Source organism: Manis javanica, chromosome 4 (assembly GCF_040802235.1).
Source record: "Manis javanica isolate MJ-LG chromosome 4, MJ_LKY, whole genome shotgun sequence".
Classification (NCBI taxonomy): Eukaryota; Metazoa; Chordata; class Mammalia; order Pholidota; family Manidae; genus Manis; species Manis javanica.
Window position 1 is genome coordinate 156,050,165 of NC_133159.1, and position 27,960 is coordinate 156,078,124.

Below are 27,960 nucleotides of genomic sequence, written 5' to 3' on the forward strand. Positions count from 1 at the left end.
GGTAATTCTAAGGGATCAAATGATGATTAAATTAAATAGATAACACATGCCAAAGTGCTTAGCACCTTTGCTGAGAAGGAATAGGTCTGAAAGTACTTGCTTCCCTTTGGTCTCTTTCCTTCTCCATCCATACAAGGTGCCAAGAGGGGAGACCAGCCAAAGAAAACAGAGATGCTCTTTATGCCAACTCACACAGACAGACAAAGGGAATGTGGGGGAAGGGCTGGGAGGGCCTGGAGTGTGGGGAAGCGGCCCCCCACGTTCTTCACAGATTTAGATGTTTTTCCATCTGCTCTCGGAGTTTGACTTTCTGGATCTAGAGGAGAGAGAAAGGAGTCAGAGCCAGGCTTGAGGCCTCTGCCAGCTAGGGTGACCACCCTCTTGGTTTGCCTGGGACTAAAGAATTTCTTAGGGTAAAGGCAGGAAAATTCAGGGCAAACCAAGAGTTGATTAGTTGATCGCCCTACTGCCAGCCAGCCTCTAGACATACTCTTTTGCCCATTGAGACATAGTTGGGCCCACCTGGCCTTCTGCACCCAGGCCACCCTGCCCCTCCCTAACATCCACTTTACACACCTTTCCTGAGACTGTGAGGGGGTAGTTTGTGACAAACACGATGTATCGGGGAATCTTGAAGTGGGAGATCTGCAACCCAGGGGGAGATAGAGCATGAGGCTGGGTGAGGCATGGGGTTGGGGGCAGGGACAGTGGGAGGGAGAAGGGATTGAAGAACTGAGAAACATCAGCTTGTGGTGGTATTGAGGTTCCCACCTTCCCTTTGCAGAAAGCCTTGATCTCCTCTGCCGTGGTCTCTTCTCCTTTCTTCAGCCGAATGCAGGCACAGATTTCCTCCCCCATCCGATCATCCTTCACTCCCACCACCTTCCAGAGTCAGAAACACATATCAGACATCCTCCATTCCCCTCCATGTTTCCTGCTCCTGGGGATTCACCTGGGCACACTGGTCGGGGTGCCTCACCTGCACTTCCTGCACCTGCGGGTGTATGTGAAAGAAGTCCTCGAGCTCTGCAGGGTAGATGTTCTCACCACCCCGGATGATCATATCCTTGGAGCGGCCCACAATCTTGCAGAAGCCCTGCTCATCCATCTTGGCAATGTCTCTGCAAGGAAAGCCCAGGAATGGCCTCTCACTTCTGCCTCATCTGGCTGGCTCACTCACTCACCAAACATTTCTTGGGCACTGACTATGTGTCTCACACTGCTGTAAACTCTGGGGGATACAGCATGAACAAGACATTCCCTGGAATTTATAGTCTAGTAGAGGATACAGACAAAAAGAAATAAACCAAAACATATAACATATTGTCTCTCTTTAGACATCTGTATATTTGCTTTTCACCACTGGCTTCTTGTTTTTCATTCAGGTCTCACCTCAAACGTTTCCACCTTAAAGAGGCCTGCTCTAACCAGGTAGTTTAAAAGAAGCTCCCCTCCCCACCAGAGCCACTTTCCTATGACCCTGTTTTGCATTCTTCATGGTATTTATCAATGTCTGAAATTATCTTGTTTGTATCTGTCTCCCTCCACCAGACAAATGAAAGTCAGACCCTTCTCATGTTGCCTTGCCCTGGACCACCAGAGTCTAGAATAGTGCTGGCACATGGGAGATGCATAATAGTTATACAACTAACAAATGAGTGAATCTTGGCTCAGATTTTGCACAACAGTGTAGTGCAGGGTCCTAGGTACTCTGAACCTCTACTGTCTCTGATCCTTCCACAAGCCCTATGTGGAAAGTATGAACATCCCCATTTTACACATTTTGGAAATTAAATCTCCAAGATGTGAAGGGGCCACCCTGACACACATTTTCTTTGTTTTAGTTTAATGTTCCCAGCTCAGCCCCTGGACTCCCAGCCTCCCCTCAGGACCCAAACTCTGCACCTCACCCTGCCCTCTTACCCTGTCCGATACCACTTGTCTATTCCCACTGCTTCCTCGGTCTTCTGGGGCTCCCCCCAGTAGCCCAGCATGATGCAGTACCCTCGGATCCACAGCTCTCCAGGTGTGTTCAGCTCTGCCACTGTCTGCGTCTCCATGTTCACGATCTGGGCCTGAGACCAGGCAGCTTCAGGCTGAGGCCTCCCATCCTCTTACTTCAGGATAGGGGGCTCTCAGGAATGGGGGTAGCTTTGCCTTTCATCCCCATAATAATGAGGCTCCCTGGCTCTGCCCATCCCCATCCAGGGAAGGGAGACAAAGGCTGGAGTAGGCCCATCACCAGTCAGATACCTGACTTGGGCGTTAAAGAATGGTTGAGGCTCAGGCCTGGAGGGACTGAGGAAATGAAGTGGGCAGGAGCTCCCACAGAGAAGAAGGCCTTTGGAGGGCCAGGCCAGATGAGGAATTATAAACTGTGTAGGAGAAAAGAAGTCTCCTCTTATTTCCCAATAAGCAAATAAACAAGCCAAAGAGAGTGATGTGGCAGGGCCATGTGAATGGGAGAGGCAGTGGAGGGGCAGCCTGAAAGCCTAGTAGAGAAATGAGCCACAGCCAGTACACAAGGGAGGTTCATCTGTGTACCTCAGTGTTTGCGTCTGTGAAATGGAGAGAACTACACTTGCCCTGTGTAACTCATAGGTGGGCATCCTGATGAGTGGCAGTGAAGCTGTCAGACACATGGGAGGGAGCTAATGTCCTCCCCACTTACCGCAGGGAGTAGGACAGGAAAGATCTGCCCCAGGATGGCGGTAAGCCCTAGGGGAAGCAGCTGCTTGGGCACACTGGCCATGACCCCAGAGGGGCAAGGGCCAAGGAGGCCAGGCAAACCAGTCTGGCATAAGGCACCAGTGTTGAAGCAGGAAAGGAGTCACGGCTGGGAATCTGAGAGTGAGAGATGCTCTGGGTCCTCAAGGTGCTGCTTGGGGAATTAAATGTTTATGCCAAGTAAAAAAAGAGGATCTCTGCCGAGTCGGGGGGAGGAGGACTACAGGAGAAAAAGAGCTGTGTAGGAAAAATCTCTGTGCTCTGGCTTCTCTTTGAGGTTGTCCTGGCTGCCCCAAAACAGACACTGGGGCTTGGCAAAAACACACCTCAGACAGGAAGGGAGGCTGTGGAGAAGTTCAGCTGGCAGCTGCTCATGGCCCCTGCTCCAGCTCTTCCCCTCTCAGGCCTCAGCACACAGAGAAAGCCCCAGGATTAGACCTTGCTGCTGAGGGGCTCCCAGCATCTTGGATCTCTAATTGAAAGTAATCAGTGCCCCAGGTGGGGGTGGGGTCTGAAGGTCTTGGTCTGGGACTCACCTCTGTGTGAGGCATAACTCTGCCCACACTTTCTGCCTTCTGCTCCACAGTGTCCTCTGTGAAGTTCATGAAGGTCACAGGACTGTTCTCTGTGGTTCCATAAGCCACCTAGGAGTTCCAAAAAGGATGTTTGGAGGGAGCAGTGAGGACTGCAGAGGGATGGTGGGAGCTCCCTGTGGAATGGAAGGAACTCAGGGGAAAGTGAAGAGTGGCTGAATGTTGGGAAAAGAGGCATAATCCACAGAGGTCAGGGGTCAGGAAGCAGAGGCGCTGGGACATTGAGCAGAGGACCTCAACTAGCAGGACGCAAGGTCCGAAAAAAAATTGATCGGGGAAGCCATTCTCCTCGGGCCAGAGCTCTCTCAGTCGCCCTGCTTCCCTGGAGCAGCCTCATGCCTGAGCCAGGGGCTCCAAGCATTACCAGCACCCTCATTAGCACCCCTTTCATGATTTTCAGCCATAACAACCCCTGCCCCTCCCTTCTGAGCCAAAGGCCCCATGAACTCCATGAGAAAGCCAGCCACCTTGGTCCAGCTGGGAGCTGCAGACACAACCCACCCACCAACCCCTGCCCTGCCCCACCCACCTGAAACCTGGGACAAGTGCCTGGCCTTGGGGTGGATGTCCCCCAAGCTCTGGAGAGTTTCCTGTAAATTTATTTCCATCAAAATAAAAATACAGCCAAAGCACAAGGATTTTAGAAGCCAGTGGCACCCCCACCACCCTCCCACTCCCCCCCATAGTGGTTAGAACATCCTGAGCAACAGAAAACCAGAAGCCAGCCTTGGAGGGGCCTAAATACCATCAGAGAATATTCCTGGGTCAACTATGACCCCCATTTAGAGGCAATGGGTGAAAGGAGCTTAGGAAAGGGGCAGGCCTCCACACCTGGACAGAGAGTGAAGGGAGAGGGTCTAGTTACCCTGTATTCTAGGTTCCTTCCAGTCAGCAAAGACACCAGACCTTTGTGCTTCATCCCTACTCACCCCCCATTTCCTCTGGATTAGCTGGCCTGGCTTAGGCACCACTCAGACCTGGTGAGGTCTGGGGTCTGGTCCTCCCGCCACCCCCAAGCAGACAACAACCCCTACCATGCCAAGTCTGCTCTGGGGCCAACCTGAGACCTGCCTGCCCACCTCCCCTTTCCACAGGAATCCCGACACTGCAGCTGACAAGCGGGACACAGCTTGTCACCTGGGATGGGGCTGCGCACAGGACCTGGTCCCTTGTAGCCAGGTCAGGGTCCCCTCCCCACTCTCACGGTGCTGGGTGTAGCCCCTCTGCCAAGTACACCTTGGCACCACTCTGGCTACCACCCTGAGAGACCCCTCAGGAGTGTGTCCTGACCACTGAGGGTGGGGATGGGGAGATGGGGATATTTTAGGGAGATTAAGGAGGGGACAAATGTGCCACTGTGCTTGTTCAGTTGCCCTGACTCCGTGCCTGTGGTCTTCAGGTGTGTCTGAGAGTTCTGTGGGCCACACCCCTCCCAACTTTTATGGTCAGCATTCAGCCACGGAAAATGGGGGTATGGGTGCAGGAGACAGAAACTCCAGCCTGGGGCTGGGAGAGAAGACCAGAGGTAAGGCCAGAAGGGTGGAGTAGCTGCTCCCAGCTCCTCAGGACTGGCGGAGTGTTCAGCCGGAAGAGGGAGCCCGACGCCAGAGCTGTTCTCACGCTCGGCCGGCGCCGCACAAGAGTCCCATTAAAGCGCCGCCGGCCGGCAGACCGCGGCGAGACTCGCGTCCGGCTGTCCGGCCCCGCTTCCTCCCTCCCTTGGTCCAGGGCACCCGTCCGAGTGTGTTTGGGGGCGGCGGGTGGGTGGGGTGGGGTGGGGTGGGAGGTGGCGTGGAGGCTCCGACTTGAGCAAACAAATAAGGGAGTGCCTCCCTCTCTTCGATGTAAACTCGGGACCCTGGCCCCCCCAATCTCCCGCGCCTCCAACCTCCCTCAAAAAGCATGGGGAAAGGAGGTGAGGGTAGGGAGAGAAGCAGGATCTGACAGCCGGGGGAACCGCGGCCGCGGCCCCAGCCCCGCACGGCGGCCAGCAGGGAGAAGGGCCCGCCCCTCTCCGGCGAGGGCGGGGGCGCAACTCTCGGAGGGAGGGAGTTAAGCCGGGTGGCCTGGATGCTCCACGTAGGAGCTGGCTCCGGCCGCCAGCTGCGGTCAGGGCCACCGTATAAAAGGGCAGGAGGCCGGAGGGCCGAGGACTTGCCGCTGCCCGCGCCCCGCTGCCGCCCCAGCCGCGGCCCCAGGCGTCCCGGCCATGGCCCGCCCGATGCTCTTGCTCTGCCTCGGCCTCCTGGCCAGCCTGCTCCCGGCGCTGGCCGCCTGCCCCCAGAACTGCCACTGCCATGGCGACCTGCAGCATGTCATCTGTGACAAGGTGGGGCTGCAGAAGATCCCAAAGGTGTCAGAGAAGACCAAGCTGCTCAACCTGCAGCGCAACAGCTTCCCCGTGCTGGCTGCCAACGGGTTCCGGGCCATGCCGAACCTCGTGTCGCTGCACCTGCAGCACTGCCAGATCCGCGAGGTGGCCGCCGGCGCCTTCCGTGGCCTCAAGCAACTCATCTACTTGTACCTGTCCCACAACGACATCCGCGTGCTGCGCACCGGCGCCTTCGATGACCTGACCGAGCTCACCTACCTCTACCTGGACCACAATAAGGTGACCGAGCTGCCCCGGGGGCTGCTGTCCCCGCTGGTCAACCTCTTCATTCTGCAGCTCAACAACAACAAGATCCGAGAGCTGCGCGCAGGCGCCTTCCAGGGCGCCAAGGATCTCCGCTGGCTCTACCTGTCAGAAAATGCGCTCAGTTCCCTGCAACCCGGTGCTCTGGACGATGTGGAGAACCTCGCCAAGTTCCACCTGGACAGGAACCAGCTGTCCAGCTACCCCTCGGCTGCTCTGAGCAAACTGCGGGTGGTGGAGGAGTTGAAGCTGTCCCACAACCCCCTGAAAGGCATTCCCGACAATGCCTTCCAGTCTTTCGGCAGATACCTGGAGACCCTCTGGCTGGACAACACCAACCTGGAGAAGGTGAGCCTCCTGGCTGCAGAGCTCGGCCCTGGCTGCTTCTTCTCTGCCTGGAGGCCCAGGGATCCAGGGCCACAGCTGGCCCGCCCCCAACCCCCCATCCCAAATTGCCTCTGTCTCTCCAGCCATCTCCAAGACGAGGAGCTCTGCCAGCTCTGTCCCTCATCTTGTCACAGTCCCGCCCTAAATCCTGCCCTGCTGCCCCATCCCTAGTCTCAGCCCCTGGCATCCTAGGATTCCTACTTCCAAAGGGAGCTGGGGCTGATCCGGCCCCACCAACGGCCCCTACGCATGTCCAGTGCTTTCAAACCCCCGCACTGTAGGCAGCAGCCACTCTTCCTGTTGGGCCTGCTGCCCCTCCTCTGCTGTTTTTCCCCGTCTCTAGTCAACCTACCGCCCCATAAAGGAAGGCTTGTTTATTGAGAAGCCTTCCAGAGGAGCTGGGCGAATCAGGCCCACAAAGACATCCTGTTCCTGGTGTGTGAGTGTGTGTGTCAAGGTGGGGTGGGGGGTTGGGGAGAAAGTGGGGGGCAAATACCTGAGGAAGATCTCCATGCCCCCCCCAGGCCTGGTGGATGCCGCTTGCCCCAGTCAATGACACACACACCCCTTATACTGCATTCTCAGGTCCATTTCAACTGAGTGGAGACCAGGACCAGGGGCTTCCTCTAGGCTTTTGGGGTTTCCCCCCACAACAAACTAACAGTGTGCACATCACCTACTTCAGAATCTAAGAAAAACTTGACCTATTTCATTGAGTCTAACCCTAAGACCCTCTTTACATGGGCTCTACAAAGGGGCAAAGACAAGAGCCACACATCACTGCCAGCCTTGGCATAGGACCCCAGGTGGCTCCCCACAAAGAAGACCGACTGTGCCTCACTGTCCCCCAGAACTGACTGCTCTTTGCCCAACCCAGTCACCAGACTGCATCCTCTCTGTCTTCCTCTCCCTCCCTCTCCTGGCCAGGTGGATCTGCCTTGGGTCAGGGCAGAATCCCTCCCTGGGACAGAAAAATTGCTCTGATACAGGGGCTTCAGCCAGGAGGTTTGGGTAGGGACCAGGGCAAAGTGGAGAACACAGACATCAGAAAAGTTTGGGTACCAGAGAATGTCACAGCCCTTCCTGAGCTGCAGGTGCAGAGATGAGGGCCAGGTCACACCTGGATGGCGGCCCCCCTTTGTCTGGGTGGATGAAGCCTGCCCTCCCTCAGCCCTGGCCCCTCCCTAGATGAAGTCGGAGTCCCCTGTGGCCCACCAGTGCCAGAGTGGCATTTCAGTGGGCAGCAGAGTAGGGCAGCAGGGGCTGATCTGAGGCACGGGAGGCCAGGCAGGACTATGACGCTGGGCCAAGATGTGGGCACCAATAGAATGCTTCCTCTGGAGCCATCCAGCCTGGCCAACGTTCCACCAGGGAGGCTCCACAAATAGCATCTGGCAGGCAGTGAGGGAGCAGTGAGGACAGAGCTGGGGGAAGTCCCAGGACCCTGGGGCTGTGGGGAATCTGGGCCCACTGCCCATCCCACCAAACACTAACCAGCTTCACCGGGTGCCAGCTTGGACCGTTGGAGCCCAATTCTGGCTGCTTCCCCAGTCCCAGTATTTGTGCAGGGAGCATAGTGCCAGGGAAGAGGAGCTGGGTGTGGTCTTGCAGCTACTGTTTACTCACTAGTGTGACCCTGGGCAAAGGACTTTACTTTTTTCCCCGGCTGTATTTTGGAAATACCACCATCTAGCTCAAAATGTGATTGTATGGATTAGATCATCTGGGACAACTCAGCCACCCTGTGAAACTCCTCAAGGTGCCACTGCTTATGTCCAGGGAAGGACCCAGCCGCTCTGGAGCCATAGAGCTGGGAGAGGTTGGTCACTGGGGCTGGGGTGCTCATCAGTTCACCCCACTCTCCAGTTTTCAGATGATGCATTCCTGGGTGTGACCACACTGAAACATGTGCACCTGGAGAACAACCGCCTGAACCAGCTGCCCTCCAACTTCCCCTTTAACAGCCTGGAGACCCTCACTCTCACCAACAACCCCTGGAAGTGTACCTGCCAACTTCGGGGACTTCGGAGGTGAGTGCACCCCCCTTGTCATCCCTAGAATCTGCTCTCCTATGGTGGAGTGAAGACACAGCATCCCTGCACTGAGACAGCCTGGGCATATGTCCTAGGTCTGCTACGTAATAGGTATGGGATCCTGGGAGTTTCCCTGCTTGTGAAATGAAGATGACAGCTCCAGACTGTCCTTGAGCCACGTCAGCCCTGGCCCATGGCTCACTGTCTCTCCCCGCAGCACCCCCACACCTCTTTCCCAACCCTGGCAACTCTCTGTCTCTCCAGGTGGCTGGAAGCCAAGACTTCCCGACCTGATGCCACTTGCGCTTCACCCGCCAAGTTCAGGGGCCAGCATATCCGTGACACGGACGCCTTCCGCAGCTGCAAGTTCCCCACTAAGAGGTCCAAGAAAACTGGCCGCCATTAAACAGGTGCGGACCAAGTGGGCATGTCCCCCTTTCCCCTCTCTGGAGATTCTAGCAAGGGAGGAGGGTATCCCAGGATACTGCCTTTCCACAGTGGGACATGCTGACCCTCTATTTTTGCAGGGAGAGGCAGGGAGGACTAGGGCTCCCCTCTAACAGGGAAGATGATACTGCCCAGACTCCCATTCTCTCCAAGCATCATCTGGGTTGTTGGACTCCTGACACCAATCTTTGCCTTACCACAGGTCCTGTCCCAGCCAGTCCTGGTGACTGGCCTCTGCCTTCTGCCGGAGACACTACTGACCTTCCCACCTGACTCCCACATTCTCCCCACAGTCTCTGCTGATGCACAGAGGTGTCCACACTTAGACACGTCCTGGCAGGGCAGTCGGGCACCTCAGTTCAAACCCAGCTCCACCTGATTGTGAGAGATCCATCACACCTGGCCCCACGCCATGGCTCCTCTCAGAGAAGCTGTTGCTGAGACCTTGAGTCCTTCAGAACCAGAACAAGGTGGTCATCAGGATGGCCCCACCCTTCCAGAATCCTCCTTCTTCTGCTCCCTTTTCCCTGCCATTTGGAAACAAACATCAGATCTTTGCACTACTCCTTGCTTCCAGAAAGGGTCCTAAGCCCGGCCCCCGCCTTCCAGGACACTCTAGCAGGACACCAGTGCTTGGCCGCATATCCTCCTATGCTGCATTTCTTCCCCAGATTTCCATATATATAAATTTATGTATGTATAATATTTACTCCCGTCACCTATCTCCATGACTCGCCAGCTGCTGATAAGGTCGGACTGCGTTTTCTCACATCTGCTTTCTGGAATGAGGCTGGCCAAGAGGGTTGGTCTTCCTTGGCAATCTGGTGGGGGCTCATTTCCACTCCCATCAGTCTGTTCTCACCCCAGGCCTGGGCTGTCCCCCACCCAGGTCTTGCCTCCACTCACCACCAGCTCCTTCATGTTCAGCTTGTTGACAATAGTTCGAATCAGCTCTGGGGGGGCAGGGGACCCAGCAATCACACCTGAATCAGAGAGAGGGCTGACGTAGCTCCCCCCTTCTCCAGGCCCAGCGGACCCCCTTCACCGACAGCTTCTTCTAAGGGAAGAACATTCCTTTCTCTCCCCTGACTGTAGACCTGTTCCTACACCTGGCAGTTAGTTTTGGGTTGGTGTCCAGGGGCTCTGGGGATTTGCCTCCCTCCCACCCACATTTCTACAGTGACTTTCTTGTCCCCTAAATAAAAGATTGGGTGCAATTCTAGGTGACTGGGCCAATCCTGGCCTGGCCCCCTTGGCCCTATCCCACCTCCACACATGGCCGAGATGTCGTAACTGGAGAAGTCTGGCTGGTTCAGAATGTCCACGAACATTGTGGGAGTGCCATACAGGAAGGAGCCTCTGTGTTGGGGTGGGGGTTCTCAAAATCAGGCCTGGAAGTGGAAGGGAGCCCCCACTTCTAACCCACCCACCCCTGAATTTTCAGTAAGGGCCAAGGCTGCAAATGTGGGGGATGGGAAGGAAAAGCTCTTTGGAGGCAGGAACTGTTTCTCTCCTGGGGGTTCCCCACTACCCTGTCTCCATCTCTCCTGGCTGGAAAGGGGAGACATCTTGGAAAGGGATCAGGGCCCAGGAGTGAGGGATAGGAGGGGTTCATCAGCCCGAGGGTAGCTGCCCACCGATGCCCACCTCTCTCGGCTGATGGCCTCCAGCGCCTTCTTGCCATCAAAGATGGGAGAGGACAGGATGAGGGTGACGCCGTACATCATGCTCACAATGGTGCCCCCCACAGAACCCAGGCAATGGTACAGGGGGCTGGGCAGGACCACCCGTGATGACTCTGGTGTCTGGAGATGGAGGCAGGAAGCTAGTTCTATCCGGGAGCCAGAAGCCCTGGAAGCCAGTTGCTCTAGCCAACAGGGGGAGCCCAGCAAGACCCCCACCCCTGCAGAGTGCCGGTAAACCTTGGCCTGGCCAGCAGCCCCTCACCTTCATGTGCAGTCTCAGGCGCTCCCCTATCATATTGGAATTGTTGACAATGTTGTGATGGGAAAGGGTGGCCCCCTTGGGGCTTCCAGTTGTTCCCTGGCAAGACAAGCAGGTGGCGCTTGGTCTCCTCCCCATCTCCTTTCCACCCTGGGCCATTGCGTGGAAGAGCATGGGACTGGGAGGTAGGTAACTGGGACTGTTGGCCAAGATCCGTTCATTCATTCAATATGTATTCACAAAGGTTTACTGCATGCCTGCATGGTGCCAGCTGTTAGGATCCAAAAACGTGGAAGATTCGGTCTGCCCTCATGCCACTCATAAAATGGCTCAGAGAACTCTGGCCCGCCTGCAGATTCCCTCTCTGGGCCTCAGTTTCCTCATCTGCCAAATGAGGGGCAGGCGGTACCAGCCCTTACCTGTGGTGGTACAGGGCATCTTCCCCAGAGGGCCAGAGGAGGGGGCATATGACAAGGACACCAACAGTTCAGGTTTTTCAGGGCACAGAAGACAGGGCCACCCCACGAGAAGAGGGTCTGCACTCTTGACCCCCACTGCTGTCTCCCAATACTCGTGAAAGGGTCAGAGGGGCAGGCAGGGATCAGTATGCTAGCCTGGGCTTCAGGCATGGACAGCTCTGCTTACCGAGGTGAACTGGATGTTGATGGGGTCGTGGCAGGACAGGAACTGCTGGGTGTGCCAGAGCCGGGCCAGATGCTGCTCTTTGCTGCCAGCTGCTACCACCTCATCCAGAAGCATGGTCCCTGGCAGAGGGGCATCCACTGCGATGACTGTGGTCAGATCTGGGAGCCTGGGGGTGGGAGCAGGGGCAGAGGGAGGGCCCATGGAGACATCAGTCTCATCCCTGGGGGTGGGTAGCATGTGAAGGGGCCAGGATGCCACACTATGTCCCCTTCCCACCCTGGGATACCCCCACCTCTGACTCTTCAAGGCCCCTGGCTGGGCCTTCTCCAGCTCTGGACATATCTGCTTCAGGATGTTGTAGTACTGCTGGGTCTTGAACTGCTTGGGGAATACTAGAGCTTTGCAGCCCACCTGTGGAAGTGGAGGCCCCACCACAGTCAGCAGGATTCCCAGGCTGAGGGTCTGGGGAGGCCTCACTAGCAGATGCTGTCCTCCTACACACATACCACTACCCCAACACACCCGGGTACCACCCTTTAACACACACACACCCCAACTGACTTACACAGCACCTCCAACACATTCACATGCACCAACCCCAGGACACACACACACCATCTCACACATGCACCTCCACCAACCACCCTCTCCTCCCATCCACAGAGAGGCGGGGAAGGACAGACTCTGGGTGTCGCCCACTTGTGCATGCCCTCCCCACCCTGGCAGCCCTCTGGGACACCAGAGCCCCCTTTGCCAGGCCCCACCCCAGGAGCAGGTCCTACCTTTTTGAGGGTATACTCCAGCTCCATGGCCTGGTAGGCTGGATTCACAGACACCTGGTAGAGACAGTGAGGGGGTGTCAGTGTCCTGAGCAGACCCTGTCCCTCTTGCGGCCCCTCTACCCTCAGGAGGCACAGAAACACCGTGTAGACAGGCAGCACCCTACACCTCTGGGTCTCCTTGGTGGGTTTTGGGAGAAAGCACTTCCTGATTTAAAACAAACCAGACACTGGTCTGGTCCTGGGACCAAAGGGCTGGGAAGCCCCCCACTGAATGATGCCACCCACATACCCAGCCATGCCAGGCAAGCCCATCCTCACCAGAACAATGCCTGCCTGAGCGGTGGCCAGCTGCATGAGCACCCATGCACAGGAGTTGGGTCCCCACATGCCCAGCCATGCCAGGCAAGTCCATCCTCACCAGAATGATGCCCGCCTGAGCGGTGGCCAGCTGCATGAGCACCCATGCATAGGAGTTGGGTCCCCACATGCCCAGCCGGTCACCCTTGCAGAGGCCGATACTCAGGAGCCCAGAAGCAGCTTTGTCCACCTGGTGTAAACAGATGGGGCCCAAGGGGTACAATGCAGGTAAACAAGCGGGGCCACTGACTGCCACCTCAGCCTTTGGGCCAGGGGTTCACATCAGAACCACCTAGCAACAAGGGTCAGGCAGATTCCCGGGTCTCAGTAGGGCTTGATGGAGTCTGGGAATATGCATAGTTAACAAATGCCCAGGAGCAACTGATGCAGGTGCTATCAGGCCACCTCTGCCTCCATCATGGTCTCCTTCTCCTTCCATCCCTTGGGGTTCTCAGGCAGCCCCAGTGCCCTGCCCCACAGCCAGGTTCTCCCAAGGCTCTGCCTGGCTAGCGCAGTTTGGGGGCTAGACCTGCCCACTTTGAGTGTTCAAGTTCAAGACCCACCTCCTCCTTGAGCTGGGCAAAGGTCAGCCTGATGTTTTCATGGAGGACAACCAAGGCCTCTTGGTTTGGGACTCTCTGTGCAGTGGCATCCAGGCACTGCCCCACGGTCTTGTTCATCAGATGCAGTTTGGTGCTGCCCTGAATGTAGCTGAGGCCTCCAATGGGCAGGGGGGCAGTGCAATCTTCCTCTGTGGAACTGTGGGAGAGGGGCTATAGGCTCGACGGCACCAGGCTGAGCCTCCCTGGCACCAAGGTCTGGCACACCCAGCTGGGCAGTGGGCTGCTTACAGTGTGGTAGGGACCACTCCAGAAACTCTCCGACCTCACCCCTCCCAGGAACCACCACCTGATAAAACAGCTCAGTTATTCTGTAACCCTAAAACTTGCTAAAAGATAGTCTTTTAATTATTAAGACAAAAAGAGAAACAGAAAAGGCCCCTGGAAGTAAAACTATCATATGGCTGGCTTAGGCCTGCGTTTGCTCATGTGATAGCGGCTGGGTTCCCACCCAAGCCTAGGTGGTAGAGGGACAGGACCCAGACCCTGTTCCCACCAGACAGGGCACACCTGGGCTCCCTGGGAGAGGGACTGGACTTGGACCCTGTTCCCATCAGACAGGGCACGCTCAGGGTCCAGACCTTCTGGGCCACCTCCAGGCCACCAATGGGTGGTGTGGATCCTGATTAAATTCTACAGCTGTTGCGCTAAAACACAAAGACCATGCCTATCTTTTGTTGATAGGCTGCTTATGCCAGCTGGGGGAGAAATTCTGGGAAGGACAAGATATGCAGGGCAGGAGGGAGCACAAAAGACTGCAAGGCAGAAAGTTCATCTCTAATTCGAATTCTGGTACCCCATCAGGGGGTTTGTGTTTGTTGTGGGGGGTGGGACCTGGGGAAAAAAGGCTGGGATAGTCTTAGGCACAAAGCCAGCTGTTGGAGCACAAAGGGGTGGGAAGGCGAGGGGAGCATAGAAGCAGGAGGGCACAAGACTGGGTTTCCCTGTAAATGGGAGAGGAGACCCTGCCATCTCACAGAAAGGCGAGCCTGTGGCCACGAAGACAGAAGGCTGCTCTGATCCGACAAGAGCAGGGAGCCAGGGAGGAGAGGATGGGCCGCATGGTGGGGGCACTGCCACAGCTTCGGGGGAGCAAGCGAGCTCCCAGCTGGGACTGGGTGTCTGTTCTCATCACAGGTGGGCTGCTGCCTGGCTGGGCCACTGTTGCAAACACCTTTGGTATCCCATGTCACACCTCCACAGTGCATCTCTGGTTTCAGCTACTGGGACAGTTCTTTGGGCTTCTGTCTGCTCGGGGACTTCAAGTCTCCCCTTCTGCTGCTGGACGGTTCTGGGAGGTATCTGTACCTTTTCAGAGATCCCGGTGGGTAAAACCCTTATTGCGAGGGTGACAAGTCCAATACCATGCCCTATACTGGCTTCTCTGCATGTCTTGCTCTCCCCACACCCTCACTCCTGCTTCCAAGGACCACAAACAAACCCCCTGCACCTTTATCCCTGTTGTTGGGGGAATTCAAATTAACACACAGGATTTCTCCTCTCTAGGCTTCAGCTTCCCCACCTATAGAGTTTAGGGACTGGATCAGTGGTTAGTCTCAAGTGAAAGGGGATATTATCTAAATTACCTGGTTAATCTTTTCAAAGGGGTGTGGTGAGCCAGAAAGCCAGTGGTGTGCTGGGGATGAGATCACCCAGGTCTCTGACATCCTGTGAGGCCCCAGGCCACACTATCCTTAAATTGATGAGCCTAAAGAACTGCTGAGGGAGTTCCCAGTGGTCACTATTCTACCCGTTAAGAGGGATTAAAGACACCAAATCCCATACTGTGGAGGGCATCCATTTTTGCCCACAAGGAAACAAGTATGCTGTTTTGAGTTTGCCAAAGTGACAGTGGCAAGAACAGGCATGTGGGAAGAACCTGCTTAAGAACAAAGTCCACACAGGGGCGGAGGGAGAGAGAGGGGGAAAGAGACGGGCAGAGACAGGGGGACACAGTAGCAGACCTAATCTTGAGGTTGGTGAATCCTTAGGTCCCGCCACGTGTGACGGCTACCTGCCTCTGGACTTTGTACTGTCAAAAGCCAACAAATTCCCTCTTTAAACTTCAGCCAGTTTTGGGGAAAAAAGTCAAATTCCACTTGTGACAACACAGATGAACCTGGAGGACAATATGCTAAGTGAAATGAGTCACACACAGAAAGACAAATATTGCATGATCTGACCTAGATGTGGAATCTAATAAACAAACAAAAATAAATTTAAGCCAGTTTGAGTTGGATGGTTGCTTGTTTAAGGCTGGTGCATCCTAACTATAGCTACATTTTCCCCATTCGGTGCATAACCAGTGTCCTGGAGTCCTGGCAGGCCACCACCCACAGCCCAGCATCTGGAGTAGGAGGCAAAAGGCAACACCGGGCCACTTCAATGGTTTCATTGCTAAGCAACACCTGGCCACTTTAATAGTTTCCTTGCTAATCAAGTGGGGCGGTTTGGTCACACAACAGGAATCCTCCTGTTCTTACAATGACCAGGAGTCCAATTCGACTTGGAACCTGGATTTCGATTTACTCACCATGGCTTTTAAACCAGACAGTGGTCTCCTGGAATTTTTAGTTGGCAAATTAACAGGCTGATTTATGTGCCAAAAAGAAAAAACAACCCAGTTCAGTCTTCCCCGGTGGCACCCCTTTTTCTTCACAGCAGCTCCGACAGGTGCCGTGACAAACATCTCCAGTGGGCCTTCTCCCTGAGTAAATCTTCTTCCAGGATTTAACTGCCCATGGCCACATGGAATAGAGAACACATTTCCAAGCTTCCCTGGCAGGCAGTCTGATCCAACAGTGAAGTTCTGGCCAATGAGATTTTAGGAGAACAGCCTTTAAAGGGAAGGGGTGTTTTCCCTTTTCCCTTTCCCCAGCTGGCACACTGCCTGTCGCTGGAAAAGAATGGCAGCTCTCTTGGACCACATGATGAGCTTGGGCACCACAGAGCAATAAGGCAGAAGGGGCCAGGAGCCTTGACAGCAGGATGTACTATTCTAGTCACAGACTCCCATCTCTTGAAAGCCACAGTGGTGAGAGTGGCTTTCTCTCATGTACACTAAGCAGATCCTAACGAATCCAGGTGGGAATTATGCATTCCCATTCCATAGGTAAACAACTGAAGTGTAAAGAGGCCAAGTGGCCCGGCCCAGCTAGTGAATAAACTGAACCAGAAGTGGAGAATCCAGTGTAACCGCCCCAATGGTTCCAGCTAAGCCTACCCCCTCACCCCACTTGGACCTGGGGAGAAAGGAGTAGGATGGACAGTGCTGTTTTTCAGGCTTTGAATTTATCCCCTATCTGATCACCAGAGATTGTCTAGCCTCAAATTTATATTTTCCACAACTGTTTACTAATTGAACCTAAGAAACTGCGACTGGGGAAAGGCAGAGGTGAAGCGGAAACAGGTGTCTCCTCCAAAAGTTTTAAGGGTTGTAGAAACTCACATAAATGCCATTGGAGCATAAACATAAGAACCACCCATCATTTCGAAACCCCAAGAACAAACAGAACTGATTCTACTTTCCTCCTTTCTTAAACACACCCCAAACGCCTTGGGCAAAAAAGGCGGCCTCTAGTTTTTCTATTCTTAAACAAAGGGGCAGACATCTCATTCAAACCTGAAAAAGACAATAAGGAAGTTTGGTTTTAGGAAAAGTTGTTAGTTAGTTTTGTTTGCTTTTTTTTTTATGGGTGGGAAGCTCCAGGGTTAGAGGAGGTCAGTCTGTAGTCCCAGCTGCTCCCAGCTCGGAAGACTGAAGTAAGTAACCCCCTTTATCTATGAATTCACTTTCCAAGGTTTCAGTTAACCTGAGGTGATCCTCCTTCTGACCTACTGTTAGAAGGTCAGTGGCAGCCTATCCTGCTCACAATGTCTACGTCATTCACCTCACTGCCTCTCATCATGTAGGCATTTTATCTCACATCCTCACAAGGGGAAGGGTGAGTATAATACAGTCAGATATTTTGAGAAAGACAGAGAAAGAAACCACATTCTCATCATTTTTATTATAGTACATTGTTGTAATTTTTCTATTTTATAATTAGTTACTGTTGTTAATCTCTTACTGTGCCTAACGTATAAATTAAACTTTATCATAGGTGTTGTGCACATGTGGGAAAAAGTAGCATGTATAGGGCTCAGTACTATCCTCAGTTGCAGGCGTCCACTGGAAATCTTGGCCGGTGTCCCCCCTCTGAACTTTTCTTACCCTGTGGATGAGGAGGGATTTAGTGAGACCTCCAGGTGCTTGGATTGGGAATTAAAACACAAGTCCCCAGCTGGGACCAAAGCTATGTAAATCAGCCAGCTGGCAGCTGTGAGGAGCTGGAGGCAAAGCACAGCCCCACCTAAAGGTGCCCTCAAAGGGTTGGCACGTGAGAATTCAGGCTCAGATCTGCCACCAGATCCGACTTCAGGAAACCGTGGTTTTTTTAAAGACTTCTTTTGACTTTTCATTGGCAACGAATGTGCTCACTGTTTTATCCCCAGTGCCTCCTAGTGCTTGCAATATAAGAGGTACTCAACTGAATGACCGAATGAATGAATTATGAAAAAAAAATCATGCACATAACAATTAAAACACTGAGCAAAGGACTCAAATAGACACTGTTCCAAAAAAGATATATGAATGGCCAACAAACACATGAAATGCAAATTAAAACCACATGAGACCACTTCACATCCACCCAAAAAACTATAATAAAAAAAACCCACCAAGTGCTGATGACTCTGAGGAGAAACTGGAACCCTTGTGCATTGCTGGTGGGGAATATAAAATGGTGCAGCTTCTGTGGAAAACATCTTGGTGGCTCTCCATAAAGTTAAACACGGAGTGTCCATATGACCCAGCAATTCCATTCCTAGGCATATACACCCAAAAGAATTGAAAATGGGTGGTCAAAGACTTGTACATGAATGTTCACAGCGATACCATTCACAGTAGCCAAAAGGTGAAAATAGCCCATTGGGTCCCACAATGCATAAATGGATGAACAAAATGTGGAATATTATCTGCCATTGAAAGGGATGATGTATTGATACATACTACAACATGGATGACCCTTGAAAGTATTATGGTAAGTGAAAGAAGTCAGACACAGAAAGCCAAATGCTGTATATAATTCCATCTATATGAACTGTCAAGGCTAGGCACACCTATAGAGACAGCAGGTTAGGTGGTTGCTTAGGGCTTGTGGGGAGGTGTGGCAGGATAGAGAGATGATAGCTAAGGGTATGGGGTTTCTTTTTGAGGCCATGAAAATGCAGGGAAGTGTCCAAGCTGGGATTCAAAGTCAGGACCCTTGCTTCGAAGGCCTTGATACAATACAAAATAAAGCCTTACAGAGCCTTATGGCTTAAAAAGGGTTTCCATGTGTGTATGTCATATGATCCCCACATCACTCTTGGACCATCAAAGGATTATTCCTTTTCATGGATGAAGAAATGAGATGTTCATTTTTCTTAAGGTCCTAAATCTGGTGGGCAGCAACCCTGCCCCCTTTCCTGCATATACTGCTCTTTACAATGCAGCTCATCCATAGTCTTCCCTGGGGGCCCTGGAGGCCTGGAGCAGAAAACCTGAGGGAGATGGAGGCCTGAGTGCTACAGGCCATGGAGAACCATCCCCACTGGGCCCCCTCCCCTCAGCCCTCCAGCACATGCTGGCTATTTTCCAGGATTTACCTGTGGTATCTGATTCATTTCTGCTTCCTCTGATCTCTGTCCTGTTCTCACGGTTTCAGCTTACCTCTCCTGGCACCAGCCACAGTGGTTTATGCCCTAATTCCACACCTCTGGTTACACCAACCTGGAAAGCCTGTGCCCCAGCATTGGCCCTGCCCATCCAGCCTGGCCTTCCAGCAGGACCTAGACAGAAAACAACGGCTGGCTGGCTTGGGGAGCTCTATGGAAAACAGCTGAGGCATCAGTGACAGTCAAGTGCTAAAGTCAGGGATAAAGGTCACTCTGAGCTGATTAAGCAGAACTGGGCCCTGGAGGAGCCGTGGGAGGCAAGGACAGGTCTCCAGAATCCACTTGGAGGAGAAACTGTTTTGCCTCCTGTTTTATATTACCTGCTGGGAGGAGGTGTTTGGGATCTGGGCCAGAGGCTTGCAGGTGGACCCTGCCTCTGCTGGAGGATGAAATTAAGAGGCAAGACCTCTTAATCCTTTCAGAAGCTACCAGGAAGGGAGGGTGGTTAGATGTGAGGGCCCCATCAAAGGACAGGAACATCCCCCACACTAAGGCTGACTTCTGCTCCCCTGAGCAAGGTGCCATGCCAGCCACCAGAAAGAAGGCTTTAGAAGTGAAGGCAATAGCTGGCTTTTGTCCCAAGTCATGGACTAGCCTCTGCCCCTGCCACCACAGCCACTTGATGCCAGGCTGGTCCCCAAGCCCTAAGAAAAACATAAATTATCGACAAAACTAAAAGACAAGCAACTTCCTGTGTTTACAAATTTCATTTTATATATGAGACAAAGGATTCATATTTTGTCTATATTTCAAAAACAAAACAAAACCCACAAACCAATAAGGACAAGTAATCCAACACATTAAATGGGCAAAGAATACGAACACAATTCACAGAAGACATTCCAAGAGATGCCCAATCTCACTGGTAATCATGAAAATGCAAATTCAAACCACAATGAGATACCCTTTGCCCTGACCATAGTGGCAAACACTTCAGTGTTCGGTAATACCAAGTATTTGCAAGGATGTGGATAAATGGGATAAAGGGTGACTCTTGGTTGCTACTGGTGGTCTGAGCAATACAGCCTCTCCAGGGCAATTTCTAGAAAAACTGAAAATGTTAACCCTTTAACAGAGCAATTGCATTGCTAGAGACATAGTCTTACAGTGGACTACTATACAAGAATACTCTAGATCTATAAATCTTAATGTAAACATCTCAAAAACACCAGTGAGTGAAAAAAGAGTGCTGTGGTACAATTATTGCTAAAATTATAGAAGCATAAGTATTGTTTATAGATACAAAAAATAGGAAAACTAAGAGCACTTACTGCTTGCTTGACATGATTCTAAGTGCTTTACTAATAATACAATATATTGTTTATGGATTCAGAGATATGTTAAAAGCAAATACCATGTTCTGATATGACATACATTAAATTTAGAACAGTGGCTCTCTAGTGAGGGATGGGTTGGAGGAGGATTATAAAAGGTTATTTATAATAAAATTTTTCTTCTTAAACATTTCATATGGAAAAAAGATTTTAAACAGAATCACATGATAAAAAATAATAAATAAACAAAAGGAAAGAATCGAGAGGCCAGAAGGAGTTCATAAGTCTTTAAGCACAAGTAAGACTTCATATAAGTATGAAGGCTTCATACTTTGCAGCCCCCTTGAACTTAAAGATGAGACTCAAAGCCCAGCCTCCTTTGAAATCACAGAATGTCAACAGAAATGAAGAGTGCTTCCTGTCCAAGTGGTCTATTTACAAAGAAACCAAAGTCCAGCAAGTTTGGATGACTTGCCTAAAACCATACTGAAATAAAAGTGGTAGGGCTGGGACTTGACTTCCTGTCATTTGATTCCCAAATTGAGAAACACATGCAGGCCAATGAGGTTCACAAAATGTGATTTGTAAGCTAGAAACCACAACCTGTTTAGTGCCTAAGGGAGAAGCACCTGGCAGAATTCTTGGTACCTGTCATTTATCAGGACACTCTCCTTGCCAGGCCCACTGAGGAGATAAAATTACATTCTGCACTTCGGTTGGTTGAACATATGATCAGGAAAAAAAAAGCAACCATTTATCTCAGCATGATCACAGGCCGGTCAACACATCCTGAGCAGCCCGACTTGGTTTAGGCAGTTGCCTTGTCAGAACCATCTCCCTCCAACCTTCCAGACAAGATTACAAAACTGTGGGTCTCAGGGTCATTGTAGGGATGTGCAAAATCACTGTTACATAAGCACTATTTTATACTAACTAGCTCATCACTGCAGTGGGTTGAAGAACTTGGCACCAGTCTGTGGGTTGAGAATTTCCTTAAGTGACCCCCTCACAACTGACAACATCATTTACAGATCAGAGTCAAGTTTAACTTGGTCCCAAAGCCACCAGCTAGAAAGTGTTTCATTTGAACCCAGATCTGTCTGGCTCTGAAGTTTGTGTGTGTAGATTGACTACATAAAATAATATGGGGGAAGTTAGGAGGGCTTCATACCTCGAGTTCAAAAGAGTTCAAGCACAAGCAAGATTTCCTACAAATAAATAGGCTTCATGCCTTAAACTACAGCCCTGTCCTTGGAGAGATCACAGGCTCAAACCCCAGCCTCTTTAGGAAGTCTTCCCTAATCCCATTCCCACCAATCAGATTCTTCTCTGCTTTGACTGACATCCTCCATGGTACAGCACCCTTTCTGCCTTGAATCAGTGAGTCTCCTTCCCCTGTAGACCCCTTCTAGGCAAAGAACTTGGTGAGCAAGCTCATTCATCTTTGTATCCTCACGGCACCCTACACAGTAGATTGCACATCTACTGCGTGCAAGGCAGGGAAGTAACTAAAACTACCAGGTAATTAAAGCTGATGCATACCATTCACTGATTACAATGTCCAAGTTTATAGTTCATTTTCTTTTGTTACCTTTAGACTGGAGGATTTCCAGTGCAATATGTAGGGACGTCATTACCAAATCACTTGTTAGTCAGCTTTGGGGAATTAGAAGAGTCTATTTTTTATAACTATGCCGGTTTCCACCCAAAACACTTCCTGGCTTAGTATAATCTCATCATATAGGGACAACATTTTATAGTTTCAGATACTGGTCCCACCTAGCTATCTCCCCGAAGGGTGGTCCCTGAAGCCCACTTATCCCTCTGCCCCTACCATCAGGGTTGAGTCTCAAAAGGCCTAGTCTGCACATCACATCCAGTTCTAAGAGGTTTAAGCCACTGCTCTCTCTGTCTCACCCAGCTCTGAATGCTCCCAACATTCTGCATGCAGCTGCCTCCCAGGCCAGCTTTAGAGATCTGGAGGAAGCCTGCTCATCTCAGGTTCATCAAGGAATCAGTGTTGGATTCCTCCCTCCAAGCTCCTGGATGCCCCCAACTAGCCTATCTGCCTTCCTCGGGGGAGGGAAGGAATTGGTGGTTCAGGAGATCTGGAGCACAATAGACAGTTTCTTCTTTTCTTCTGGGGAGAAAGGCCTGGACAGCCCTGACTCTGATGCACAAGGAAGTATCCAGCAGATGGAGGATGGGACTTGTGGCTGGGCAGAAGCTACCATCTTGGCAAGTGGCCAGGAGAAAGAACCAGGTGCCAGAGAGAGGCCTCTGAGGAGAGGATCCTCTCCTACTTCAAATCAGTTGGAATTTCTATCCAGATGCCATTTCTCAGGGATCAGCCCTGCCTCTAAGGGAAGGCTGAGAAGAGCACACCTTTGTCAACTCAGCAAAAAGGTAGCATTAACCACAAACTCACCAGGCTCAGATGTTACATAATACACTCAAGGTCACATGGTGAGTAGGTGAAGGAGCCAGGGCTGGCTTCAAGATTCTTGCTCCTGACTAACAGGCAAAACTGGGAATTTACTAAGTAACAGATGAGGGGTGTTGCACAGCAGGAAAGCAGGTGATATGTGACCAGATCAGAATAAGCAGAGGACGGAAGTCCAGGAGTTTCCACATCATGGCACCTTAGAACACAGTGATCCCCTTGGCTTATCTTTTCTCCCACTAGACTGCAAGTTTCCAGAGAACTGGGTTCTTCGGCTTCTGTGTCCATAGTACCTGGTGCTTGACTTGACATATGTGCTCAGGAATGTCTGGTGAATGCTTGAGACTCTTGAGGGGGAAAGTAAGAGTGAGCTTTTCCTTCTGAAGGAGAAAGTAGGAGTGAAATCAGGCCAAACCACCATAGTCAGCACGTAAAGGTTCAAGCCAAGGGTGTGGGAGGAATGGGAAGGAATTAGGTCAAATGCTCAGGAAGTCTTATCACTCTGGACACATGGATCTCCACCTGAAACAGAATCAAAATTTTTCTGAGGCTTGGTGATCTTGCTCTGAGGTACAAGGCCTGTAGCAGGAAAGGGTCTTGCTTTGTTTACACACAAAAAAGTCAAAGGCCAGGAATATTGCCATGCGGCCAGACATGGCCTGAGTTAGCATCATAAAACAAGTCTACTTCTGGAGGTACCTTTCATTAGAGCACTCACAGTCTAAGGGGGGTGGGTGCCCAGGAGTGAAGAGGTGGGGCAAGCTTGGGGGTAGCAACAGCAGAGCTTGCTAAGGGAGGCACAGGGAGGTAGTGAGCACAGAGCTAGAAGAGAACCCAGCTCTCTTCATCAGAATCCCATCAACTGACCAGCCTTGAGCCACTGGGTTTTCCAGAAAATTAGGCATAGTGATCTTAAAGCATCGCATGCTTTCTAGTTTTCAGGAACCAGCAGTTCAAAAGTTGCAGTCTTGGAGCTCTGGCCAGAAGAGGAGGTTGCATCTCCCAACAACTACCAACTATTCAACCCCATCCAATTTCTCTCTTCCTTCCTTCCTCCCTCCTTCCCTTCCCTCCCTCCCTTTCTTCCTTCCCTCCTTCTTCCTTCACTCTCTCCTTCCCTTCTTTCCTATCCTTTCTTCCATCACTTCTTTCTTCTTTCAAATCAAGCAGTTCTCTCAGACAAAGCCTTCTTGGGCTTCTCCCCTTTCCATACCCAAGCCCACACTCCATCTGGTATCCAAAACTGGGTCCCACCTCAGACTTGGTACCTGGCTCAGCTAGGTGACAGGGCAGGCTCAGTGGTTCCCACGCCTCCCGGTTGCTGGGTGTTGAAGACAACCACCACAGAGAACGTCGGTGGGAGCCCAGCTCTGCCTCACCAGTACACTTTCACACTTGGAATCTTACAGGAAAATTACTTGTTCTATTGCTGTAGCAGCAGCAAAGCTACTGGGAACATGCATCCTTCCACTGGCCAGCCTCCATCCCAACCCTTTGCCCTGAGGACAGAACAGGCCCAGAAGGTAGCAAACAGCAGAGGAAGTGTTTGCCAGCAGCTGATGAGGAGAGGGGAGATTGCTGAACTTAGTGGCTTGGGGTGGACACGAGGCCAAAGATCCCCAGTTTATCCCTGAATAGATTCCAGTTCAGAAGCAGTGTTCTGGGGACAGAGCCCAGGCGGTGCCCCCTGCCTCTCCCCTCAGGCTGCTGAAGACCCACACTCCTGGCCCTCTGCGTGCCTGTCAACGTTAAGAATCTAGAGTCCTGTACCAGAACCTGGAGTGCAGGGTCACTGCCAGCCACCAGCTGCAGCCACAGTCTGCACGGGCTAGGCCAGCATTTCCTGTTGCCTATGTGCTAGGTGCTGGGTGCCTCCTTCCCGGAGCGGGCCTCCCAGCCCCAGTGGGATCAACCCCCAGCTAAACTCTGCAGGACCCGCCAGATCCTCTCCCGAGGGGGGCGGTGGGCACAGGCGCGCCCCCTCCCTCCGGCAGCGTACCTGATGGGACGGATGCCCTGCCAGCTCGTTTTCTGCCAACCCGGGGAAAGGGCCGCCCGGGTTCCCAGCAGCGCTGGGCTCCCGAGGCACAGCCTGGCGAGGCGCAGCATCCCGAAGCCACTGATCGCTACGCCCCGCACCCCGACGGGAGTAAACTTTGCAGGCGAGTGAGGCGGGGCGGGCCCTGAGCGGCGGGGAGGTGCAGAGGCGGGGGAGGGTCGCCTCTGCCTATGGGGTGCGGAGGCCTCGGAGGAGGCAGGGCGGGGCGGGGCGAGGCGTGGAGGAAGAGAGTCCGCCCCGGGCCACCTTCCCTCAGCCCCGCGGCCCTCCCCCTGCCCCTCCCGCCCTCGGAGAATCGCCCTGCTTTCCCTCTGGATGCGGGGGTCCCGGCCGCAGCCGAGGCAGGGCTCACCTCCCCGCCACCAGGGGCCTGGGTTTGGGGCTCCAAGGCTCGTTGACTTCGGCTACGGGGAGCCAGCGGGGCGGGAACCCCAGGCGGGTAAGCTCGGGTCACATGCCAGCCCTTCGGGTGGCGAGCCCCAGGCCGAGGGGGGCGGCCGCGCGAAGTACCCCGAGGCGTGCCTGCTGGGGCAGAGGACCCACGGGGACTGGGGAGGTCTGCCGGGACAAAGAGTGCCGCGGGTGAACCCCCCGCCAGGCCGTCCTAGCTGTGGCCGGTCGGTACCCCATCTCCCGCGCAACAGCCTCCCATGCCTCTTCCTGGACCTTCGCCTACCCTGTGCGCTGTAAGGTGGCGTCAGGGAGGGACTGGGACCTGTGCTTCTCATTCCCTATCTGCTGGTCCAAGCTCCGGGGCCAAAGTGCAGTTCTCAAGGGCCGCCCTGAAGTGTGAATGGAAAGCCCCAGTACCCTCCGAGGCTCAGCCCAATGACCTTCTCACTACTTCTCCAGCCTCTTCTTATGGCCCCCTGAGACCCAAGTGTAGTTTCACCTGTCAGAGGGTAACTGCTCACCCCTGGTCAGCGCTGGGAGAAGGGGCACTGGGCACCAGAGAGTAGCTGGCACATGTGAGTTTAGCCTTTACCCTTCCCCCAGAGGAGGAGGGGGAGAGCAATGGGGGAAGGGCCCTGGCAGGGTGATCCCCTGCCCTTCCTGACCTTAAGACTGTGATGTAAACTGGGCCAGGCAATGGGGATTGTGCGGGGGGACTTGGTGAAGAGGGGAGCCTAGTAAACAAAATGTTCTGCATGTAATTATAGATTAATGATAACAACAACAACAAAAAAAAAAACCTGGTCCAGGCCAAAAGGGAGACTAATGCTGCAGCCTGGCCTGAAAAGACCTTTGCCCTTATCTGGGAACTTTGGCCCAACTGAGGTCATGAGGTGCAGGCTATCTATGTCTGGTGTCTTGTCTCTTCATGATCCTGAGAGCTCAGATCCACCTGAAATGCTGGCTCCTGGGGAACATCTCCACAATTCAAATTGTGTGAGTAAGGTCAGGAAAGGAGGAGCAGGTAGCCTATGAGGAGTTGGGCTTGCAAAGGCATGCCTTCCTAGTTAGACTAGCCCACTGGCTCCAATAGCCTGCCCAGGCTGGGAATATCCGAGTTTGGTGTATCACTTGCCTGGCAGGCTCTGCCACTAGCTTGCTGGTGACCTTAGGTAATATGTTACCACTCTCTGGGCCTGTGAAGTGAGGGGTGGGTACTGATCTCACAGGCCCTTCCATTTTCCTTGCTAGTTTGAGGGTCAGTTCTGGGTGAGGGAGGATGTGTTCTGTCTTGAACTTTGCCCCAGCCTCAGTCTCCACACTCTGGCTTTCCTGCCTTCTCAGACACACGTGCCATGGGATCGCAGCCACCAGCTTCAGGCTGTCTCCCACTAGCCCGCATCTACAAGGACATTACCCCCGGCCCTCACAATCACCCTGGAAGGGGCAGGGATGCGTTTGGAAGGTGTCTCTATACTTATGGGTGAAGATAACTGAGACCCAGAGAGGTTCAGCTACTTGCCCAAGTTCAAGGTGGGCACAGTGAGCGCAGGCCAAGGCTCTGCCCACACTCATTTTGTGGCTTTGGGAAAGTCATGGTGCCTCTCCAGCCTCACTTGTCATCTTTATAATGGGGACACTAATAGCAGCCTCAGGCAGAGGGTTGGGTAAGAATCTATTGAGTATGGTGGCATAGAACTGATACAGTTTTCAGTGATTGTTAGTTTCTTTCCTCCTGTGCCTAAGCTCTGAGACCCTCCTCTGTGTTAGTGTTGCAAAGCTTTGTAGGAGGAGGAATTATTTTTTCATCTCTGCAAGCCTTGAGAGATCTGGTAGGTACTGGTTGCCTGGAAAGGGAGGAGGGCTAGGAGAAAGGAAAGTGAAGATGCCTGACGGGGGTCCCTGAGCCTGTTAACCAGAATTCTCGGGTCACTTTGAGGGAGCCAGGAGCAGGGCACAATGGCCCTCCAGGCCCTCCAGCTCCCCTCCCTCTACCTTCAGCCAACTCAGTTCTTCACAGCTCCCAGGGGGCTTTCCACTGTGTGCCTTGCATGACTTGCACAGTTTATGGTCCCTGTGATTTTGCTCACGCCACTGGCTACCCTGAGAAAGACCTTAGTCCCTCCCCTTTGCCAATATCTTACCCTTCTGTGCTTCAAAAATGGGCTCCAAATGTAAACCCCATTTGTTGATTTTAGCATCAACCTATGAATCAAGTCCAGAAGACTTCATCACAGTTAAGGAACAGAATGCAAGCGCTATGAGCCTGGGAAGTCACACCAGTTGTAGCTGAGAAGTGAGGAAGGGATAGGAGATGGGGAGTGGAAGCAAATATCTTAACCTTATACATTGAGGTGTCTAGGGATCGTATGTATTGATGATGGAACATAAACTAAAGGAGTATTTGCTTAAAGTTTCAAAGGCAACCAGTATATGTAAAAAATAAAATAAAATTTTATTAGGAGGACCTGAAGAGGAGAGATGGGAGTGCAAATCCTTATTAGCAAATAGCAAAGCAAGAAATGGCTGAATAAGTATATTGTTTAGAGGCAAATCACAGAAGATAAAAGAAAAATGGTTAAATAGTTCAAAATGGTTCCCAAAGATACATTTCTCCAAAGATACACAAATGGCTAATAAGCACATGAAAAGATGCTCAACACAAACATGTTAGGCAGGAAAATAGATGAGTGGGATGGAAAGAGAATAAGGCCAGCAAGCCCACTAAAAGACACTCAAGGAGTTGACCAGTTAAAAATAAAAAGCTCGAAGGCCAGGGGCAACTTGGCCTAGAAGTTTAAATACTCCCCAGATAGGGAAAAATATCTCAGCATAGCCTATGTTTTCACTGTGTCAATTAGGAC

The 27,960-nt window shown here is 52.5% G+C and overlaps 2 protein-coding genes and 1 long non-coding RNA gene across 8 annotated transcripts; 1 reads left to right on the top strand and 2 right to left on the bottom strand.

Moving 5' to 3' along the window:
- Nucleotides 1-157: 157 nt before the first annotated feature.
- ACSF2 (acyl-CoA synthetase family member 2) lies at nt 158-24,818 on the bottom strand. 5 transcript variants are annotated; one of them, XM_017641366.3, is made up of 16 exons: nt 24,644-24,818; nt 13,114-13,309; nt 12,612-12,740; nt 12,194-12,247; nt 11,704-11,822; nt 11,412-11,577; nt 10,770-10,865; nt 10,470-10,627; nt 10,090-10,181; nt 9,729-9,805; nt 3,264-3,371; nt 1,924-2,075; nt 980-1,121; nt 772-882; nt 577-645; nt 158-316 (listed from the first exon to the last, which is right to left on the bottom strand). In XM_017641366.3, the coding sequence occupies exons 1-16, from the start codon at nt 24,751-24,753 to the stop codon at nt 266-268; spliced, it is 1,830 nt and encodes a 609-aa protein (XP_017496855.3). In that variant the 5' UTR covers nt 24,754-24,818; the 3' UTR covers nt 158-265. The 5 variants fall into 5 exon arrangements, with proteins under 5 accessions (XP_017496855.3, XP_073091557.1, XP_073091560.1 ...); XM_073235456.1 differs by lacking the exon at nt 12,612-12,740; XM_073235459.1 differs by lacking the exons at nt 12,612-12,740; nt 13,114-13,309 and having other exon boundaries at nt 24,644-24,772.
- Nucleotides 5,530-9,527, top strand: CHAD (chondroadherin). 2 transcript variants are annotated; one of them, XM_017641368.2, is made up of 4 exons: nt 5,530-6,303; nt 8,209-8,372; nt 8,640-8,785; nt 9,025-9,527. In XM_017641368.2, the coding sequence occupies exons 1-3, from the start codon at nt 5,530-5,532 to the stop codon at nt 8,779-8,781; spliced, it is 1,080 nt and encodes a 359-aa protein (XP_017496857.1). In that variant the 3' UTR covers nt 8,782-8,785; nt 9,025-9,527. The 2 variants fall into 2 exon arrangements, with proteins under 2 accessions (XP_017496857.1, XP_017496859.1); XM_017641370.2 differs by having other exon boundaries at nt 9,116-9,527.
- LOC118968498 (uncharacterized) lies at nt 17,162-18,969 on the bottom strand. The gene is made up of 3 exons (XR_005056202.2): nt 18,859-18,969; nt 17,890-18,035; nt 17,162-17,384 (listed from the first exon to the last, which is right to left on the bottom strand). It is a non-coding gene; the product is annotated as an uncharacterized lncRNA (long non-coding RNA).
- Nucleotides 24,819-27,960: the final 3,142 nt, after the last annotated feature.

Coding starts and splice junctions, on each gene's coding strand:
- ACSF2 (XM_017641366.3), bottom strand. CDS start 24,753: ATGCTGCGCCTCGCCAGGCTGTGCCTCGGGAGCCCAGCGCTGCTGGGA. Junction 12,248..12,611: donor CTCAGGCGGGCATCATTCTG/GTGAGGATGGAC, acceptor TGTCTCTACCAG/GTGTCTGTGAATCCAGCCTA. Junction 883..979: donor CGCAGGTGCAGGAAGTGCAG/GTGAGGCACCCC, acceptor TGACTCTGGAAG/GTGGTGGGAGTGAAGGATGA.
- CHAD (XM_017641368.2), top strand. CDS start 5,530: ATGGCCCGCCCGATGCTCTTGCTCTGCCTCGGCCTCCTGGCCAGCCTG. Junction 6,304..8,208: donor ACAACACCAACCTGGAGAAG/GTGAGCCTCCTG, acceptor CCCACTCTCCAG/TTTTCAGATGATGCATTCCT. Junction 8,373..8,639: donor CAACTTCGGGGACTTCGGAG/GTGAGTGCACCC, acceptor CTGTCTCTCCAG/GTGGCTGGAAGCCAAGACTT.